Consider the following 22024-nt stretch of genomic DNA (forward strand, 5'->3'; position numbering starts at 1 on the left):
AGTGGGAGAAAGCCACATCAGTATTGCCAAATTCTACTCAAAGACAGCTGTACCCTGTAAGTAATATCTGAAAAATATTTAACCTCTGAACATGAAGAATAATAATTTTGTTGAGTGTAGCTCAGTGCATTATTAGTCAGTAGGAACATTTGTTTAGTAACTTTTTAGTTTTGTGTCTTTGTAAATGGATTATTTTATTTTAAACGTACTTATCATTTTACTTTTATTTTAATTACCACAGTATCCCTTTGCTATTAAAAATTAAGGATCATGAAAACAAAGTGGAAAACACACTGAGTGTCTTAAGCAGACACACAATGGAACAGAGAAGAAAATATCACATTGAGAACAAAACACTAGTGACATGCATACAAAGGTTTGTGAGGTCTGCAGAAGCAGCTCTTAACCTGGGAGGTCCTGTGGCTCCGAGTTTCTTTAGCTCTGGAGCTTTATCCCACTTCCCCACCTCCGGCCTGGAGTCTCACACACAGTCTGCCCTAATGGATGATAGAGGAGATATTTACAACACATACTAGGATTTCTAATGTGGCAATCATCGCCAAGAGCTCATCACCTCGGCTGTTCAGGAAAGGAGGTAACTGTATGGTAAGTTAATATTTTACCCGGTTTCAGCAAAGAAATACTTACTTTCCGACTTCCTGGGAGATTCTCTTCCATGGAGAGAACTTGCCCTGGATTTCACTCTCCTCATTCAGACTAGGTAACACAAACTGTCTCTAATCTGGCTCCTCGGAGCCGTACTCACTGCCAATGTCTGGCTCTAAAGCCCTGGCTGAAACAGCAAGCTAGTTCTGACAACAATTACCCAAGGACATTGGGAGGAGAGTGTGAGAGATGTTGAGGGTGGTCAGGGCCCTGCTCACAGCACAGGAGGAAGACTGTCCCTGAGGTGGGGAAGGAAGAAATTAGGCACCAGTTCCACTGACCTGCAGTGCCTGTGGGAGTCAGGAGGAAAGAGCGCCCAGCAATGCCAGTCTCATGCACACAGCCATGGTGGTGTCAGCTGCCCTCCGGTGCGGCCTCAATTATCTACACTGAACATGACCTTCCAGCACAAATCAGTCTCTTCTGTGTGGGATTTTCTCATGAGCATTTACTCTGACCTGGAATAAACCCCATGGAGGAGAGAGATGCACCTGTGAACATGGGCAGCAGCCTGGCACTCTGCAGCTTCTGCAGGTGGAGACTCACACTGGAGGGGCTGCAGGTGGTGCTGCGGGTCCTTCAGAGAACCCCAGGGGCATAGCTTCCAATTGAGAGTCAGATGAACTAAATATCTTCTGGAGTTTCTACTGAGAGTTCACATTCCCCAAAGAATTATAAGATGCTCTGCCTAGTTATCTTCTCCCTACAGAAAAAGAAAAATTCTCTGAATTCCCTCTGTGGAGGACAGCAAAGATCAAGTCTGACACTCTCTGGGGGAAGAGGCCTGGGGACCAAGCAGGGCAGCTGCTAGCTCTGTGCTGTTTCTACCTGAAGTTGCAGGGATCTCAGGAGCTTTAGCCCTGAGACAGACACCACCAATGACGGCAACCAAGCTCTTGAAATAATTAGCATTATGAATGCCTTCTTCTCTCCTTGTTGTAGAGGATGGGATTCCATGGAACCTGTTAGGGTGACCCTGAGAGAGAACAGGCCTCCAAGCCAGGATATTTCGCCATCTGCACTCAGGGCTCATAGGTACAAATGAGAAACCATTATGATATCCATGAACAACAACTACTGAGTCCTTCTTAGGTTTCAGAAATTGTGCCAAGTACCTTATGGTGACACCACACAATTCAATATGATAATAATTTTCCCTTTACAGATATGGAGCTCGAAGTTTGAATGCACTGTTATATGAGTCCTCTGAGTGTGGCCTGGGGACCATAGGGCATCTCTGAGAACTTTTCAAGGCTCTACAAGGTTGGAAATGCTTTCACAATAATGCTCAGACACTTTGCCTTTGTCTCCTCACTCTCTTGGAAGTGTACAGTGTTGTAGACCGCTCTGCCTGGTTTTAGGAACTGTATCTGGACCCCTTGTTCCTAAGGGCAAGAGAAGACCTCTGGAATGGGAGCCACAGGGGACAAAGCTTATCTCTGGTACCAAAGGCTGCCTCAGTTTCCTCTCCCTGCCCCCAAAGCTTGGTCGGAAGTCAATGAGGGTCAGACTTCTCACAGCGGGGTGCAACCTAAGCCAGACTCAATCACTTGGGAGGCCTTCATGGAAGGACTGGGTGGGGGGGTGCTGCAACAAAGAGCAATGGACTCTTTCCCCCTGGCTTTGACAAAGCCTGAGTCCCCATGTTCTCTGGGAGAAGCACTTCCTGGCTCTAATCCCCTTAAGCCTGAATACATGATGGGGAAGGGTGCAGCTCCTTGCCTTGTTAGAGCATGTCCTGGGAAAAATTTGGCATCACAAAGACTTCCTGATAAACCTGTGAAATCTGCTCTGCTAAGACTGATTTCATTCATATGATAAGGGTCTGAGAGGAAATGAGTATGTCTCCCAAAGTTTCTGCAACTCTCTTCCTGATAGACACTGACTCAGACTCTGAAGCCCTCAGATATCTTTGAAATGTTGTCTACTGTTTGATCCTTGCCGCCCTGTATTCCCATGAATTGCAACCCAATAAATGGCTATGGAGAGGGGCGCTTGGGGCCTCTTTCTCCTCCGAGAAACTGGCCGCTGCTGGCCTTTGTCTCCCCTGAGAAACTGGACAATAACCCACTGCTTCTCCCCAAACAGATTTCAGCATGTCTCAGTCATTATTCACTTTCATCCGTGGCACTCGGGGGGACTCGCGAAAGAAGTCACTCCCACAGTATGGTGGGCTCTCTGGAGGTAACATGACATTGGATGAGGTGGCAGAGAGAATGCAGACAATGTCAACCCAGCTGTTCTCTGCTCAACTAACACTTAAAGGTTTTTCAGAACTGTAAAACATAGCTACTCTTTTCGGCTGTGACTTCAGCTGTGTGAAACACAGCTAGGAAACTTCTATTTAGGAGAACTTTCTGAGTTTTCCCTTCACCTGGACTTCACCTGTAGTGCCCTACACAAGGCGTCCTTCACCTGAGCATTCCTCAGGCTGTAGATGAGGGGGTTGAGCATTGGGTTAAAGAGACTGTATGTAGAACAGGGCCAGAATTTTCTTCTTGTCCTCTCATTCACTGAAGTTAGTCTCGTTTATATGGTCAGGGACCATATAAACCACAATGGCACAACCAAAGAAGAGCCCGACCACACAGAGGTGGGAGGAGCAGGTGGAAAAGGCCTTCCTGCAACCCTCCCCAGACTGGATCCTCAAGATGGTGAAGAGGATGCATGTGTAGGAGACCAGCACCAAGCACAGGGGCCCCACTAAGAGAAACACACAGGCAGCAAAGATGACAAGCTGATTGAGCCCAGTGTCAGCACAGGCCAGCTTGAGGACAGACAGGATCTCACAGTAGAAGTGGTTGACTTTATGAGGCCCACAGAAGGGCAGCCTCAGGATGAGAACCACATGGACCAAAGCCAAGAGGGAGCCACATGCCCAGAAAGTGGCGGCCAGGACCACGAACACTCTCCAGCTCATGATGACAGAGTAATGGAGGGGGTGGAAGATAGCCACGTACTGATCATAGGACATAACCACGAAAATCAGGTAGTCTGTTTGAGCAAAGGCCTGAAACAAATAAGTCTGCATAAGGCAATTTACAAAGGAGATGACTCTATTGTGGCTCACTAAGTTTGCCAGCATCTTGGGGACATTGATGGAAGCATAGGACATGTCGATGACAGTCAGACTGGACAGAAAGAAGTACATGGGGTGTACAGTCTATAATCTGAGCAGACAAAGCACAGGATGACACCATTCCCCAGAAGGGTGAGGACACAGTACAGAGGGAAGAGTCCAAAAAGCACAAACTCCAGTGCTGGCTCCACCTGGAAGCCCAGCAGGGTGACTTTTGTGATCCATGGGCTGTTGCCCCCCATTCTCCTGGGGAGGAGACAGACATGCCCACCACCAGGACAGGAGGATCACAGCTGTAAGGCAGTTAGGACACACAATACTTACCAAATATTACCATGGGGCATTTAGAAATGTCCTGTTTTGAATGGATTCTCCATAATTTGGTTTTACATATACTGTAGAAAGCTAACTTGGTGTATTCATATACATTGGGAAAAATTTCCCTTGCATCAAAGGAATAATAGAATATATGTCTATTATACATAGATAATAAAATATAATAAAATGCATTGTTATATACTTTACCTAATAGGACGCACACAGCCGTAGACATATTTCACTTTGGAGAACTCAGTGATCTGCCTTTCCTTCAAGGGCATGGGTCTGGATTATTTATGTAGAAAGAAAAGCAATGGCCCTGACGAAATATCTGCAGTAGAAGGTAGTGTCATTTCCTAGGCTTGCTTGCCTTCTTGGTCCAAGATAGGAAGGGATTAGGTTCCTCTTTTCTTTCTGGTTGCTTACTTATCCACCCGCCTTCCCAACTGCTTTCCTACCCACTAATGTCCAATTTGAAATCCCTTCACAACAACATCTCACTTTTGTAATGCCTTTCAAACTTTGCAAGCCCCTCCTTGCAGCAGCTGCCTGATATTTCCTAGAAGCATCTTCTGGTTCCTTTTCCCCATCTCCAGTAGCTTTATTTTGAGAGTTTAAGCTACTTCTTTATCCACACTGGATGCTGGAATGTAGACATCAGTGAAAAAGTAGTATGGCTACACCAAGTGAACCCAGGCATGTGTCTTAAGTTCAGTTCAACCTGATGACATTTCTGAAGTTGTTTCAAGGTTGAAAGCAAATGGGGAAAAACAGATTAACATGACCAGCGAATATATTTAAAGAGGACAGCTGTATTATAATTGTACTTTTCCAGGTGGTTACTTTTCCGGTTTATAACTTAATATAAAGACAGATGTCACAGCTTATCTCACATTCTGACATGCCAGGATCCTCTGTGATCACCATATCTTCCCAGTGTTGGCAACTTGCATTGCCAGCCAATCCCCTGCTGACCACCCACAGCTGCTCAGATGGATTCTGAGTCTGGACAGGGGATGGGCTCAGTGGCAGCATCATCCAGTTGGTTCTTGCTAAGGAGCCCCTTCTTGCTGAGGTTGGAAACACCTTGGAGAATTCCTGCCCCCGTCTGTCCTCGAATATACATGATTTGTGAAACAGGACAAAGGAAGCGGGGACATATGTGTCTTTTCTGCTCCCTTTTCTGGTCCTGTACGTTTCTGCTGCCCCTGAGTAAAGCCTGCAGAACACCTTTTGTCCTGATGGAGGGTGGGAGCGAGCTGAAGGTTGAAATCTGGAGAGAAATATTGTCAAACATGCAAACCATGTTTCCCCAATGAGCCTTGTTAAGACCTAATTTTCATTTCTACTTGATTCCTTGTGTCTATTTCTCACCTTATTTCTTCAGGCTGGGAACAAGGAGATGTCCCACTTAAGGACCGCTCCTAACCACCTGGAGTAAACAAATCAGGAAAATACCTGTTGAGAGCAAAACGCACTATGAAGGAAATAAACAGGCCAAAATGACAGGGAGTGACTTGGTTCTAGGGGGTTTTCTTAGGTAGGATTGTCTGGAAAGGTCCCACCAAAGAGGAGATGTATGGGCAGAATATGAAGGACACAGGGCAGCCCACCTGCCTCCAGCCCAGGTGGGCTGTGCTCAACCCACCCAGCAGCAGAGGCTCAACCCCCAGACAGGGAGGACTTGGGGAGTCCGAAAACAGGAAGAAATCCAGGGGACCCGAACCGTAGTCTCCAACGTTTACATACTTGTTGAAATGGATGTGAAAGTTTGTAAGTTGGAGATGTATTGAAATATTTGGCTACCATGCAGCCACTGAAAAGGACAATGTTGGAAGAAGCAGGATAATATAAGACTCCTTATACAGTGAAAAAAAAATTCCAAAGAAAGTCAAAGCACAGGTGTACAATGTGATCTGATTTATCTTTTATAAGATGAACATATTTACTCAATATTTGTGTGCCTATTTACATATATCTGGAAAATTTTATAAACATGAAACTGTTTGTGCTGATTATCTCTAGAAAAAAGGATCATGTGGAAATTTACCTTTCATATAAATTATTTGTTTATTTGTGCCTTTGTAATAAACCCTGTGCATTAACAGGAAAAATAAGACACTTCCACTTGGGAAAAGGCCATGCTGTGACCTAGAAATAAAGCTGCACCTCACTGCTGCTCATTGGACAGTGAGCCTCACCCATCAGGCCAAGAAATGTCAGAATGGGGGCAGGTTTTCTCAGAGCTTCCAGTGGGAGAGCTAAGTTGCTGCATAATGAGATACAGTTAGCCTTCGACAGGAAAGGGACATTCAAAACCCAACCCCACTGTTCACTATAGAATTTTTTTCTGAACTGTACTGATAGAGGAAAAAATCACTCTTTTGTAGACTGAAATAGGTAAAGGAGGATGGCTCTGGCCGGTGAAGCTATGATTGCTGGGTGATGTTCCAGAAAGCAAAAGGTCAGCAGTCTGATTCCTGATTAGGGTACATGACTGTGTTGCTGGTTTGGTCCCCAGTTGGGGTCCCTGGTCAGGGCATGTACAAGAGGCAGTCAATGGGTGTTTCTCTCTCACATCCATGTTTCTCTCCCTCTCTTCCCCTCTCTTGAAAAATAAATAAACAAATAAATGCGTTTAAAAAGAGTAAAAAAGGATCTAAAGTCAGGTGAAAACTTACTGTCACATCCCCCTAGACATAAAAGAGAGCCCAAGCAAAGCCAACTTGTAATGTTGCACAGATCAAAGACAGTGAGGTGTGCCATTCAGACAAGCACTTTTCATTGCATTGTTAGTTTTTTCATTGGGAATGCAGTTTCTGGGGATGTCAGTCAAAAACCAAAAGCATGACAAAATAATGAAAACCAATGCCTGTCAATGCAGAATCAGAAGTGACAGGATACTGAGTGGTCATCTACTCCAGGATACTTTCCATCAGTTTATAAAAAATCCTCATCAGTGCATACTGTGTATCCCAAGCTCATGACAGCTGCCTCTTGCCCTTGACACTGCTTGAGGGACGCATCCCAGACTCTGCCTCTGTGAATTCCTGTACTTACATCCCTGTGGCTGACCCATGTGTTTGCCAGTAGACATGTCTGATCAGAGTGCCTTGCAATCACAAGTTGGAGAGACATGCACTCTCTTTCTTGTGAACTTCTGTGTCCATGTCTGCTTGTATTTGGTGTTTCTCTCCAAAGGAAGTGGCCATCTTAGGCTAACTTCTGCTGACACTTCACTGGAGCTCCCAGGAAATAGTGGCCAATTATGGTCAGTAAAATATCTTACAAAGTTGCTCAAATATTCCTGAACTGATTCTATTGGAGGTGACAGATATACTTTTGACTTCTTATCAATTGATTTATTTTTAAATTAATGCAGCAGAGCACAGTTAAAGGGTATATATTGAAATTCCAATCAGCACATGTAAGATGGGAAATGGACTAACTTGCTGGATGACATAATATAAATGACCAGAAGGAACATGGCCCTTTGTGGCCCCACCAATCATTGTATTAAGGAGTCTCCTGGATGCAGCTGAATTGGGGGCTCAGAGAATTCTTACTTCCAGAGACTTCCAGGAGCATGGACATGTTGTACATTTTTAAGTCTCTTCTGTAATAAGCATGTCATCCTGGAAAGTAAGGAACAAAAGGAATGGTAAAAAAAAAAGTTAGATAATACCTTCAGAAAAGGTCCTATCTCCATGTCTTTAGAGCTAATGATGATCCAGGAACCTAGAAAGACTAGCTCTCTTTCCAAGGGTGGTGCTTGACTGAGGCATAGGAGACCTCTAGCGGGTGAAGCGAGGGTAAGAGCTTGAAGGGGACAGGCAGGTGGGCTGAGAGCAGGGTCTGGTGTGGCCCCCTGGTCTGCAACAACGCTGAAGCTTGTGGGCTCCTCTGTGTTCTCACTGCACCTGGGCTAGTGACCTAGGATAAAACGTGGGTGCTTCAGCGATCTCATGTGCATGTCATTGCCTTCCTTTTTCCCAAAGACTAGAATTGACTAATAAAAGTACATAATTAAAACAATGTGTACTCATAGAGTTCTGCATACAATTTGGTAAGATATTTTTGAAATACACAACCAATTACTTAGGAAAAAACTATTTGTAAATCGCAGGGATGAATAAGGAGGCAAATAGAATTCCTAGTGAAACAACTTGTTATATCTGAGGTGAGCCACAGACAAAACACATGTTCTACAGGAGCCAAGTGCACTGTGTTATAACTTTGCAGGAAGGTCAGGAGGGAACACTTCTGTCATGATGGCTACTGACACACACAGGTTGTTGATCCGCTCAACTGTGAGCAGGAGGAAAGTAGAAAAAGACAATAAGGTGAAAGCAACTCGTTTTCCTTTTAAGCATTGGCAATGGTTTTAGATGCTGTTGCATCTAAAATTTCTCAGGACAAGAAACCAGGTGGGTTTTGTCGTTTGTTTTATTGCTTTTAGTTTTTGTTTTTATCTAAGAAAAAGCCTGGAGCAAATACAGTAAACAGACAGGGACCTGAAATGAAGATATACGTGATCACTGTCGCTACACGTTGAAGAAAGATTGACAGTGCAGAGAATAAGGGGGGAAGCTTCATGAATCTACTTTTCTGTTTTTCTGTGGAGTGAAGATTAGTGGGGATTGCAAAGATCAAGGTCCCCGAGGAAGGGTGAGAGCAGCCTGGTTAACAGTGTCCATCAGCCCAGCATTCAGATCTTGAATCTTCAAGGTGGACAGGAAGAGTAGGAGTCACTTAGTCTAAGCCTTTGTTTTCACCCGTGAAATAGTGACAACGGGAATGTAAACGGCTGGCGTGAGGAATACGGATAATGAAAGCTACACAGACTGGGAGTTAAAGGGCAGATGTGAAGACCAAGACCATTCACCTGGTAGATGTTAGCTGTTAAATATGAATTGTTATTAGTAGTATAGGAGAAATCACAGAATTCAAGGGGGAATCCAAGTCACTGGGAATAGAGAGCCAGTGAAATCATGGTAAATTCTTTCAGATTGATCTTGCTTTCCTTTTTGGTTAGTTTTTACTTTAAGTAAAAAGGAAAACGTTATAATTTCATTTCTATTAACGTTTTATACGCTATTTTTAAAAATTAAGTTTTGAAAGAAATTTTAAAAAATGTAGGAATCTTTTAAAGAAACGTCACTCCCGACTGGAGAAGAAAATACAGGATTTAAAACTCAAAAGGCAGTTCTGCCACACAAATTATCCCAATGGGAGAGAGAACGATGGAGAGAGAGGAGAGGGAGCGCAACTACTGCATGAAAAGGGAGGGGGCAGATCTGGGACACATAACACTGACACAAACAACAAGTGTGTCACGCAGAGTGAGCGCCCTGGGCTGTCGTGTGGGTGCTGCAGATTGCTCCGATGTTCATGCTGAGAAATTTTTTACCATCTCCAATAGTTACTTTGACCCCAACAAGTACCATAGTTTCAAAAACAAATGTGGACTCTGCACGCTGCAGCCTGGACTCAAATCTCAGCTCTGCTCCTTACCACTCTCTGGGCCTCTCTGCTCCTCCACTTCCACACCTGCAGAAACGTGGGGAGCAGCGGACCACACCTCTTAAGAGAGGTGAGAGAATGACAAGAATTAACTGACATAAGACACTTAATAAGTGCCTAGAGATATATTAGAGATTTTAACAACCGACATTGGAGAGAAACTTCTGGATCCAATAACCATAAGGAAACAGGTTACATGCTTAATATTGCTGCACTAAAATAAATGTCAGACAGAAAATCTTAATGGCGACAGATAGTGGGTTTGACCTGTAAGAATAAGTCACTTGGATTCTGGACAAGTGAGGTGTGAGGCCTGTCTGGTGAAACAGTGTTCCCGTGAATCTGCAGGGACAAGCAGGAAACAGGATGGGGAGGGAAGATCAGAGTCAGGGTAAGTGAACCACCCATCTGTGACGGGGTGGGGGTGGGGGCTGTGGGGCGGGGATCATTGCAGGAAGAGGGAACTGAGTCATGTGGCCCCGAATATCTTGGTAGCTCTGCAGCCAGATCACATGCTACATGGGTGTCTGGCTGATTCCACCTCTCTGACAGGGTAATAGCCAAGTCAGGAGCTGACAGCCACTTGAGGATGGCGAGGAGGCTCCTAGAGGGTCAGAGGCATCAGGGCCACACCATGGGCAGAGGGAGCAGCCCATGGTGATGTCCTCAGGTTCCTGGTTGTGGAGACAGGCCTAGGTCCACACATGCAAGGCGTATTTTCACCAACACTTAAAGCCAGTCATTTCATTCACCCCCTTTCCCATCTTCCACCTGCAAACCCCTCCTCAGGGCTAATGAGCATTCATTACTGACAGTGGTATAATCTATGTTCTGTTCTCCAAACATGGCCTTGGAGTTAGAGAAAACCTCACAGAGGGGGAAAGAAAAGGGATTAAATCTCCTCTCTGAAAGGGACTCCTCAAGAGTGAAGGCAAGACACAGCTCTCATGAGAGAATTTGATGATTGACTTGCTTTTGCCAGCCAAGGTCTTTTCTATCTTCACTGGAATCCACCTCCCTCCCCACTGATGCAGAGGATGATTCAGGGACAGACCCTGGGGATTTACAACCACTCACACTCTCACCAGAGAGATTGAAAGGCTTTGCTAATCTCCTGTGGCAGTGAACCAGTGAATCCATGTACCACGTCCTTGCATTTTGCTCTCTCATTCCCCCAGGGGAATTGGTGTGTGTTCATATGGGAGTTGTGAGTGTGTATTTATGCATGTTTGGGATTGGGTGAGGCGAGGATGTCTTTAATGTATGCAAGCCCTGGCATAGAAAATAAAAATTCAGCCATAAGTTACTTTTCCTCAATATTTATTTTATCAGTCTTAAATTGCTCTACTCTTAATTCTTCCTGTTTAATTGTGGAGGGGTGTCTATGATTTCTTGATTTTTCATAGTAGGGGCCTGAGGAATCCTGTTAAGACACTATCTCAGAGAAATCATTACCTCCCAAGGAAAACATATGACTTCCAAATAATCACTGTGCATTGCTCACACACAGTTTTGACCTGGCGATTTAGATATACCTCTCCCTCAATTTTCTATAGTTTGCCTTCCATTTCAAACATCTCCAGATTTCTGAGCCAAATTTTTCTTCTTTCATCATGGGTTAAAGCCCACAGGTAAAATGAAAAATGGATCTCTTTCTCTCTCACTGATAACGTTTGATTATTGCAAAGTCCTTCCCATTCTAAGTCCCTAATTGTGTCTTAGTTGAGTTCTCTAGAGAATCTTAATTCTGAAACTGTGCCAGAAGGAGCCCTACAAATTAACAGCAGTATGTTCAATCTACTGCTGAGAAGAAAACATACTGTAGTATGTAAGAGCAGACAAATGATTTTTTTTCCTTAAAATAATCTGTGTCCAGTTAAGTCTCACACCATTCACCTCCATATTCTCCAGCACATACTCTCTGCCCTAGTCAAGGCTTCCTCCCCAGTACTGCCACTCTTCAAATTCTCATTTCTCGTCATGAGTCTGTCTCGTCCCTTCATCACACACCTGAGTTCAGACACAACCCTTGTCCATCAGAGCACTCTCAGAGCCTTCTTGACCTGACTCAGCAGGAGCTGGACTCTCTGTGTCGGACTGAATGCTCTTGTTGTAATGCCCTTCATGGTTGTGGTGAACTGACTTTCTTTTTTACTTTTAATATTCTCACATTGTTCATCTTTCCTATATTTTACAAGCAAAACAAGATTATTATAGAAAATAAATTTCACCCATCAATACCCAAAGAGCTAAGGATAATAATTTGGTGCATGTTCATTTAGATATGCATAATTATCATTTTTAATTCCTTTAAAAATTTTTAAATCCTCACTAGAGGATACGTTCATTGATTTTTGGGAGAGAGAAGTGGAAGAGAAAGAAATATAAATTGGTTGTCTCACAAACACATAATGACTGGGGACCAAAAACACAAACTTTTGGTGTAGGGGATGATGCTCCAACCCACTGAACCACCCAGTCAGGGCACCACATTGATTTCTTTTGATGAGGACAATACGATGACATTTAACACTGCTCACAGTGGGTACCAAGAGATGTCATAGTTCATCATATGATTTAAAATTTTTTTGCTGCTAATTTCTGGGATACTTAAGTATTTCCCTTTATTGCAGTTTAAGTATTCAGGTTTAATTTAGTGTATAATTTGAGAACAGTTTTGAAAAATTCTCTATACACCTTTCCCACTACTTCTTAACTGTGCTCTATCACTTCATAATTGTATTGGAGTTTAATGCTAAATGGTTATTTAACTCACCTCAAATCTCTTACTTTAAATAGCAAATTATTACTGATAATTTATAGCCTCCTATCATTGGTCAAACAGCCATCACGGCAATTACGCAGTCTGATCTTATTTGTGAGAATGTTCTCAATTTTGGTCATCTCCCATAGGAGTGAAGTGACCAAACCAATGAGAGAAATAGTAAATCTCCCAAGAACTCTCAGCTATGTCCATTCTGCATTCTTCCACTCGTCCCCACCATCCCGTATCTATACCTGCACTGGAAAGGCAGAGAAACTCAACAGCAGAGAAAGTTCCAATGTGTCTGTGTGTTTCACATGACNTTGTGTTGGAGTTTAATGCTAAATGGTTATTTAACTCACCTCAAATCTCTTACTTTAAATAGCAAATTATTACTGATAATTTATAGCCTCCTATCATTGGTCAAACAGCCATCATGGCAATTATGCAGTCTGATCTTATTTGTGAGAATGTTCTCAATTTTGGTCATCTCCCATAGGAGTGAAGTGACCAAACCAATGAGAGAAATAGTAAATCTCCCAAGAACTCTCAGCTATGTCCATTCTGCATTCTTCCACTCGTCCCCACCATCCCATATCTATACCAGCACTGAAAAGGCAGAGAAACACAACAGCAGAGAAAGTTCCAATGTGTCTCTGTATTTCACGTGACATCCTTTAGGGTTCTCTTCTTGTTGTTAGTTCCATCAGAGTTATACCCTTAATCTACTTTCTCCTGAAGTCCTGGCTCCTGCTCTTTCTAATTTAAGTTATTGATGCCTCAGAAAACATCACTGTCATAGACATATGCGGGAAAACAACCAAATATTTTCAATGTAGACCCATTTTTGAAAATGACCATTGCCAAATTTAAAATATTCCAATAATTGCTATGCAATTGGTCTCAACTCATATATTTTACATATTCTGCCAATACCTTGGTTTATTCAATAAAATTTTGTCTGCAAATTGTAATTATGAAATATACAAACTTATTTCATCTTATTTAGAATATCCCTCATGACCATATTACAAGTACATGCACCAAGCAGAGAAGTGGAAGAAGGACTCATTTCCTTCTGCAGCATCCTTGTAGAGAAGCAGGAAAATGGGCTTCCTCAGAAGAAAGTCACAGAAGAAGTTCAAGAACAGGAAAAGGATGCCCTAGGCTTAGAGGATCTATCTGAATTCCTATGCACATATCAGGTAAGGAGACACATTGGGTCTGTTTATATTCAGTTTTTTTTTTTCAGTGAGGCTCTCATGAAGGTCTCTCCTTTCAGCCTCCTTCTCAGAGCAGCATTGACGTCTCTGTTCCTCAGACTGTAGATCAGGGGATTCAGCATGGGATTAAAAAGGCTGTAAAACAGGAGGAGGTAGTTATTTTGCTCCTCAGAGTCCCCATGTTGGGGTCCAACATACAAAATAATGGCTGTGCCATAAAAGAGCCCCACAACACATAGATGGGAGGAGCAGGTGGAGAAAGCTTTCCAGCGCCCCTCTCCTGACTGGATCTTTAGGATGGCATGTAGAATATGACCATAGGAAAACGCAATGGGGAACAGTGGTCCGACCATCATCAACAACACCCCAGTCACAATCACAACCTCGTTAAGGTGTGTATCTGCACAGGCGAGTTTGAGAACAGCTAGTAGCTCACAGAAAAAGTGATTCACTTTCTGGGGCCCACAGAAGGGCAACCGTAATAGTAACACCATATGTACTAATGCTGGGAGGACTCCTACAGTCCAGGAAGTCACTGCCAGTGTGAGGCAGACTCTCCAGCTCATGATGGTAGAATACCGAAGGGGCAGGCAGATGGCAACATACCTGTCATAGGACATCACCACCAGGAGAAGACATTTGGTGGCAGCAAAAATCAAGAAGAGAAAGGTCTGTGTCATGCAGCCAACAAAAGTGATGGGCTGGGCTGGCCTCAGGAGATTGACCAGCATCTGGGGCACTGTGTTGCAAGCATAGGCTATGTCGACAGTGGCCAGGTGGGAGAGGAAGAAGTACATGGGAGTCTGCAGTCGGGAGTCCAGTGAGATGAGCCCCAGGATGATCCCATTGCCCAGCAGGGTGAAGGTGAACAACAGGGAGAAGACACCAAACAGGAGTATCCGCATCCTTGGACTGAGCAGGAAGCCCATTAGGAGGAACTCTGTGACAGAAGTCTGGTTGCCCCCCATTTTTCTGGGAAGAAACAAAGGATAGTGCTCATCAAGTCTCAGTGTCCAAGGTAAGAGTTTAAAATCGTAGACCTGTGTGTGTCATGTATGTCATTGTTTCTTCCCTCAGAAAACATCTTCAGTGACACTTCTGACCTGTTCATCAGTTACTAAGTGAGTACTATCTACACATGGGAAATGACACAGAAGGTAATTTTTTCACCTTGACAAATTAAATGCCAATGTGGTATTACACAGTTCTGTGAATCTTACCTTTATTTCCAAAGTTCCACCATAGTTCCTAACACGTTAACATGCCTGCTCTGGACACTTTCAGAGTGGAAACTCAGGGGACACTTTCCTCAGTCGGCACAACTGCTTCGGAGGTCGGCCTGAGAGGAGTCCGGATTCCCAGTGGAAACACAGCCACCATGGGGAGGGGGCTGCGGGCCTGCATCTGCACACACACACACACACACACACACACACACACACACACACACAGATACACAGGAGGGTGGGAAGGAAGACTTGGAGCCTGTGGGAAATCCTCCAATCATGGAATCTCACAGATTTGTGCCCTTATAAGATGACATATTGGTCAGCCTTGTAATTTTTACTGGCAGCACTATCTTGAATTAAGTTGAGAGCCTGGCAGGCAGACTGCCACAACTTTACCTGCATTTAAGGGAGAGAACTTGTCTTTAGAATTTTGTACTCAAAGATGTTCTACTCTCATCATGCTGTTTCATGGTGAGATATTACCCATCACACACTTAACCTTCTATACATATTCATACTCTATGCCTGCGTGTGTGGATAAATTATATGGTATATATATAGTTCCATACAAAGTTTCATGCACATGCATATACTTATACTATTATTATATGCAAGTGTGCAGAGGACTTGTTACTTTCTAAGTGATTTTCTAGTCTCCTTCACTAGTAAAATGCTGGTTGTATGATTTCTTGTTGGGTCATGGCCTGGGATTTAAAATTACTGATCAATAGCCAAGGCTAGAGCCTAAGCTCTAACTATACACTCATATCCTTAGAACCTTTAACATATTTTACAGCTTAACTCTAACAGGAAAATATTATTCATCATGGACCTTTACTTTCTGTGGTTTATCAATCTTTAGGAAAGAACTTGTCCCAGGATGGGAATTCGGAGGTTTCACTTGTAACTATTAAACCACTGCTTCTGTTTCCTTGTCTTTCTGATTTCATATCCTTTTTCAGTTACAGCAGCCATCTGAATTTCACTAAAATAAGGATTTTAAAAAAATCCACACTTGTGGTCCTATCTGAATTCTCCATACAAATTCACCCTGCTTCAAGGGAAGAATCAGAATTCACAGCAGTAACCCTGGAAGATGATTTTATCATAGTCCAAGAAATAAGATCAGTTGGAATTACTTTCATGAAGAAAGCTGGTTGTTTTAGTAGGGCAAATCTCTATGTCAGTGAGTGCTTTAACTCAGAGATTAGGAATCCCATGTTATGGGAGAAAGCGAGCAACAAAAATGCTCAGGACTCTTCTAACTATAGGATTCATTGGCCCTAAATGTATAGAAAAGTGTTAGCCATTTTTTCAGCTTTATTGCCTATTTGGGATGAAAGAAGACAATAGTGCTATTTCAAAAATGTCCTATGATGAAGGACACAATAAACTAAAGCAGAAGGACCAGTGACTGTCATCTCATCTTCCTCCTTTCTACTTAAGTAGCTATAACACAAAATAAAATCCCACAGACATTTACTGAATATATTCCATGTTCATCCACATATCTTGGCTGTGGACACAGAAGACAATTTCTATCTGCTGGTGTACAGAACCTGCTTGGAGTGACAGGTCTTTTAAAATGACTCAAAAGATGATAATTCTCACATTCAAGTAACTCACCAAATGGAAGTTCACTGTCAAATATAAAATCTTCAAGACAGTCTTCTGTAACAAACTTTGTTTATGGTCAATTATGTCAGGAAAACATGACTGAGTTTCATGGGACAATAGAAACACTTGAAAGCAACTCTCTCAAACAGCTAATATATCTGATTATTTAAATAAAGAATTTTATACTNAACACAAAATAAAATCCCACAGACATTTACTGAATATATTCCATGTTCATCCACACATCTTGGCTGAGGACATACAAGACAATTTCTATCTGCTGGTGTACAGAACCTGCTTGGAGTGACAGGTCTGTTAAAATGACTCAAAAGATGATAATTCTCACATTCAAATAACTCACCAAATGGAAGTTCACTGTCAAATATAAAACCTTCAGGACACTCTTCTGTAACAAACTCCTTTTCTGGTCAATTATGTCATGAAAACGTGCCTGAGTTCCATGGGACAATGGAAACACTCAAAAGCAACTCTCTCAAACAGCTAATATATCTTATCATTTAAACAAAGAATTTAATACTAAATGTATCAAGGTAAAGATCGATATTAGATGTATCTAAACAAGAGGGTGACTTAGATGATCCTATTAGCTAAGTCTGGACATAGCAAACGCCTACAATTGACAAAGAATAACAATTCTGTTCTGCACTGTGATTCCTCATCACAGCCTATGTGAATTTGAATAAAGACAAAAACTGGACAACATATGAAACTTACCACAGACTTACAGCTAAAATCAAGAAGACCAGGTGAATGTGACCTGGGTGGAGCAAAAACACACTAATATAGAGAAAATATCTGTGAGTCAGTGTTGAAGTTGCCATCTCATAAGCATCCCTTAGGAGAAAAGGTGCCCGAATAAGAAGACATGATTTATTCTCTGCTCCACTCCACCACCTCTTCATATACTTCTGAGTGTTTGGTGTCGGGATGGATAAAGACCCACCAGAAACTCTGCCATCAGCAACCTTCCAGGGGCAAGGGGTTCTCCAGGGACTAATATCTGGTGTTCTCCACGGGGACACCTGTGACAAGACACTGGGTATGATGGTTCTTTCACTCACTGTGGGGTCCATGTTCATCCATGTAGAAGCATTAGAATGAGTTCTGGGACTCTTTCACACATTACAGTGACCACACATTGCATTCATTATGGCTCAAGAACTCAATTTCCCCACCTACTAACAATCCAAATAGAGTAGGTGGTTCACAGGGCAGCTGAGGCTCATAGGTTTTTCCATATTTTAGTCTTGTCTGAGTTTTATCTCACAACTGGCTGGAACATGTATCCTCTGTAATTTTTCTCTTTGAAAATATGGGAACCCACCGGGAACAGATACTATACTGGTGTAGTACGATAGTAGAGAGACTTTCATACAACACAATGGTTACAAGGATATTGGGAAACTTCAACAGGAAACACAGAGCTTTCAGATGAACAAGCAGAAATGTGTGAGGCTGCTATTTCTACAGTTGAAGGGCACAGAGCAGAGGCTAGGTGATTAGATTCCAGAAGGTCAGAGGAGTGAGGGTTCACACTTGACGCTATGAGGAGAAGGGGTACCCTAGTGGCACAGTGGCCCCAGCAGGGAATGACAGGACTGGCTCTGGGAAGCTGAGTAACTAAGGCTGGGCAGGGAGGCGTCTGCTGCCACTTCCATGAGCTGCTGGGCAAGGCTGACAAGAAAGGGAGGCAGACAGAAAGGAGCAAGGTCCTTTTCCCTGCTCCAGGCACCCAGTCTACTTTAGAGATTCCTACCTGCACAATGTAAGTAATTGGAAGCCCCTGAAACCAATAATCTGACCTGGCTGGTGTGGTTCACTAGGTTATAGGATCATCCCATAAACAGATAGGTCCTGGGTTTGATTCCTGGTTAGAGCACACACTGTATTTAGGTTGAGGGTTTGGTCCCAGTCAACACACATACATGCTTCGTGTATGTATATATATATATTTTCCTCAGAGTGAGTTTGAATTCACAGGAAGAGGAGAAATTGGAGCTGAAGAACCTACTGCCTGAGTTGGGTTCTTATGGTGATGAGTCACAGAGGCCCTTATGTCCAGACCACAAAGACAGTACACAGGGGAACTCAGGATACTTCTTGACTGGAGGGCTTTACACTCTGACCACCTAAAGCCCACACATTCCCCAAACACATACCTGTGGAGTCCAGAGAACAAATTACAAAGCGTCTTCCCAACATTCCATATCTTCCCTACTGAGCAGAACAAACCTGCAATTTTGTTATCAACTCCGGCGTTGGTATCTTTGGGTGACAGTGTATGTGAGTTTGTGAGTGACTGTGTCTGTGGTAATAGTAGAGAAGTGAGAACTCAGGAGAAATGTAAGGGTGTTCGTACTCAGCAGGATCTCGGCATGAAAATGTAACAGGGAGACAAGGCAGATGTTGCAGGACATATCACAGCACAGTCTCCGCATTCCCAAGTATCTGGATTCTGAGCAGCTGATCTGAGTTGGACACTGCCTTTATACCACTGTGGAGAATGGTTAAGCTTCATGATGTGGTGTGTGTGGCCCCCATGGAGCTTGTTAAGGTGAGCACCTCAAAGGACTGGTTCCTCCCAAAGGAGTGAATTATCTTTATCTCCTGAGAAGTGCTATCTTTACTGGGAAACCCATAGAGATTAAAACTTATTTTCTTATATTTAGGGCCCTTTAAGTGACTTCAAGGACACTGAATTGGCTATCCTGAGGCTGGATTCATTTGGCACTGCTGTTCACATTGACCTGCAATAGTAAAAACTTATCTCACACACTGCAGTTTGGGAAGAGGCGTGTGGTGAGAGATTAATTTATATCTAGGATTATATAAAATTCATAGTCACTGGAAGTGATGAAGTCCCATAGAAAGTTCTTGTTCAGAGGAGATGCACAGAACCTCAGTAATCTTTAGAAGAGTATGACACAATAGTCAGTGACACGATAGCGTGAGTCCAGAAAACCCAGGCAATAAAAGAAACAAATAAAGACGTCAACATAAACAAAATGAAAGCTAAAAATCACATGATCATAGAAATACATGCTGAAAAAAACATTTGATAAAGTACAGTACCCATTTATGGCAAAAACACCCAGCAAAGTGGGAATAGAGGGAGCATACCTCAACATAATAAAGGCCATATATGAGAAATCTATAGCTTACACCACACTCAATGGGCAAAATATAAAGTCTTTCTTCCTAAGATCAACAACAAGACAATGGTGTCCACTTCCACCACTTTTATTCAACATAGTATCACAAGTTCAGGATACAGCAATCAGACAACAAAAAGAAATAACAGAAATCCAAATTTGAAAGGGGGAAGTAAAAATGTCACTGTTTGCAGATGACATGATAGTGTACATATAAAATCCTATAGGATTCACCAAAAACTACTTGACCTAATAAGTCAATTTTCAAAATAGCAGGATGCAAAGTTGATATTCAGATTAAAAGCGTTTTTGCCAACCAACAATGAAATATCAGAAACAGAAACTGGGAAAAAAATCCCTTTTACTATGGACACAAGAAAAACATAGTACAAGTACATAGGAATAACCTGAACCAAGGAGGTAAAGGACCTGTACTCAGAAAACTATACAACACTGAAGAAAGAAATTAAGGAAGATACAAATAAATGGAAGCACATGTGGTGTTCATGGATTGAAAGAATTAACATAATTAAAATGTCCATACTACCTAAAACATCCATAGACTCAATGCAATCTTTATTAACATACCAATGGCATGTTTCACAGATGTAGAACTAATATTTCAAAGATATATATGGAATGAAAAACAACCCCAAAGAGTCTCAGCAATCTTGAGAAAGAGGAACAAAGTAGGAGGGATCACAATACCTCATATCAAACTATAGTACAAGGCCACTGTAATAAAACAAGTTTGCATTGGCATAAGAACAGATACATAAATCAATGAAATGGAAGAGAGAGCCCACAAATAAACCCGTGTCTCTCTTGTCAACAATATTTGACAAAGGGGGCAGGAGCATAAAATTGAGTGAAAATAGCCTCTTCAACTAAGAGTGTTGGGAGAACTGGAATGTTACTTGCAAAAAAAAAATGAAATTAGACCACTAACATAAACCATTGATAAGAATTAGCTCAAAATGGACCAAACACTGAAAATATTACCTGTAACATCATTAAAGTCCTAGAGGAAAGCAAAGGCAAAAAATTTCACATATTCATGCAGTAATATTTTTGATGATATATCCTTCTAGCCAAGGGAAATAAAGGAAAGAATAAACAAATGGGACTGCATCCAATTAAAAATCCCCTGCATGGCTAAAGAAACATCATCAAAATGAGAAGGAAACCAACTATATGGGAACACACATTTGCCACTGACACCTGAGACAACGGTTTGACCTCCAAAATATACAAACAACTCACAGGAGTCACCACCAGGAAGACAAACAATCCTATTAAAAAATGGCCAAAGGACCTGGACAGACACTTTTTCAAGGAGAACAAACAGAGGGCCTATAGTGTCCATATGAAAAGATATTAAACATCCCTAGCAGAGAGATGCAAATTATAAGCACTAGCAGATACCTCCTCACACCATTCAGATTGGCCATCATTAACAGATCAACAAATAGAAAGTATTGGCGAAGATGTGGTGAAAAGGGAACCCTAGTGCACTTTTGGTGCACTGGAATGCAGACTTGTGCACCTCCTGTGGAAAACACACAAAATTTCTTCAAAAAATTAAAACTGCTACTGTCTTTTGATCCAATGATTCCATTGCTGGAATCACACCCAAAGAGGCGTGAAACACCAATACAAAAGACCTTATGCACCCCTATGTGCATAGCAGTGTTATTTGAAATACCCAAGTGCTGGAAACAGCCTACTGCTCATAAGTAAATGAGTGGATCAAAAAACTGTGCATCATTTATACAACAGAATACCATGAAAAGACAGAAAGAACAAACTCCTACATTTTATGACAACACGGATGGAAACAAAGGGTATTATGCTAAGTGAAATAAGCCAGGCAGTGAAAGGCAGATACCATGTCATCTCACCTCCAAAGGGAACCTAATGAACAAAATAAATGAACAAGCAAATAGAACAGGAGGCATGGAAACCAGGAATAGCCTGGCAGTGTCCACAGGGGAAGTGGGAGGCCAATAAGGAGGGAAGGAGGGGAAGATCAAAGAATAAGTATAAATGACTCATGGACATGCACAACAGGGTGGGGATTGACTGTGGGAGCAATGGGGATAAACTAAGACAAGTCTAATAGAACACCATTAAAAAAGTCTTCAAATAACTGTAATTTATGTTAAAGGGGGAAACAATGTTATAAAGAATAAAAAATAAAATATTTCAATGAAGTATTCCGATGTACAAGAAAACTATTATTCATTTTGAAATGGCATTATATAATGACTTCAATGAAGAAAACATCAAATACAACACATGGCTATTCCCTAAAAAGAACTCAAATGAAAATTAATAGAAAATATCAAATTGAGGCATAAAATGGAAAAACTGGAGTTGAGTCAGAAAGAAATCTTTGAAAGTGCTGAAAAGTGTTCTAACATACACTCTAG

General features: G+C 42.2%; 2 protein-coding genes across 2 annotated transcripts; both read right to left on the reverse strand.

Annotated features, from left to right (window-relative positions):
• Positions 1-3172: 3172 nt before the first annotated feature.
• LOC118987914 (olfactory receptor 2A5-like) lies at positions 3173-3817 on the reverse strand. Its single transcript, XM_037047255.1, has one exon. The coding sequence runs from the start codon at positions 3815-3817 to the stop codon at positions 3173-3175; it is 645 nt and encodes a 214-aa protein (XP_036903150.1).
• A 9767-nt stretch (positions 3818-13584) lies between these two features.
• On the reverse strand, positions 13585-14541 carry LOC118987905 (olfactory receptor 2A25-like). The gene has a single exon (XM_037047249.1). It carries the CDS (start codon positions 14539-14541, stop codon positions 13585-13587), a length of 957 nt encoding a protein of 318 aa, XP_036903144.1.
• Between the last annotated feature and the right edge of the window lie 7483 nt (positions 14542-22024).

Source organism: Sturnira hondurensis, unplaced genomic scaffold, assembly GCF_014824575.4.
Source record: "Sturnira hondurensis isolate 20B ecotype Veracruz unplaced genomic scaffold, ASM1482457v3 Scaffold0005493, whole genome shotgun sequence".
NCBI classification, from domain to species: domain Eukaryota; kingdom Metazoa; phylum Chordata; class Mammalia; order Chiroptera; family Phyllostomidae; genus Sturnira; species Sturnira hondurensis.

What these genes read in the sequence shown, in the direction of transcription:
- LOC118987905 (XM_037047249.1), bottom strand. Translation starts at nt 14,541, where the DNA reads ATGGGGGGCAACCAGACTTCTGTCACAGAGTTCCTCCTAATGGGCTTC.
- LOC118987914 (XM_037047255.1), bottom strand. Translation starts at nt 3,817, where the DNA reads ATGTACTTCTTTCTGTCCAGTCTGACTGTCATCGACATGTCCTATGCT.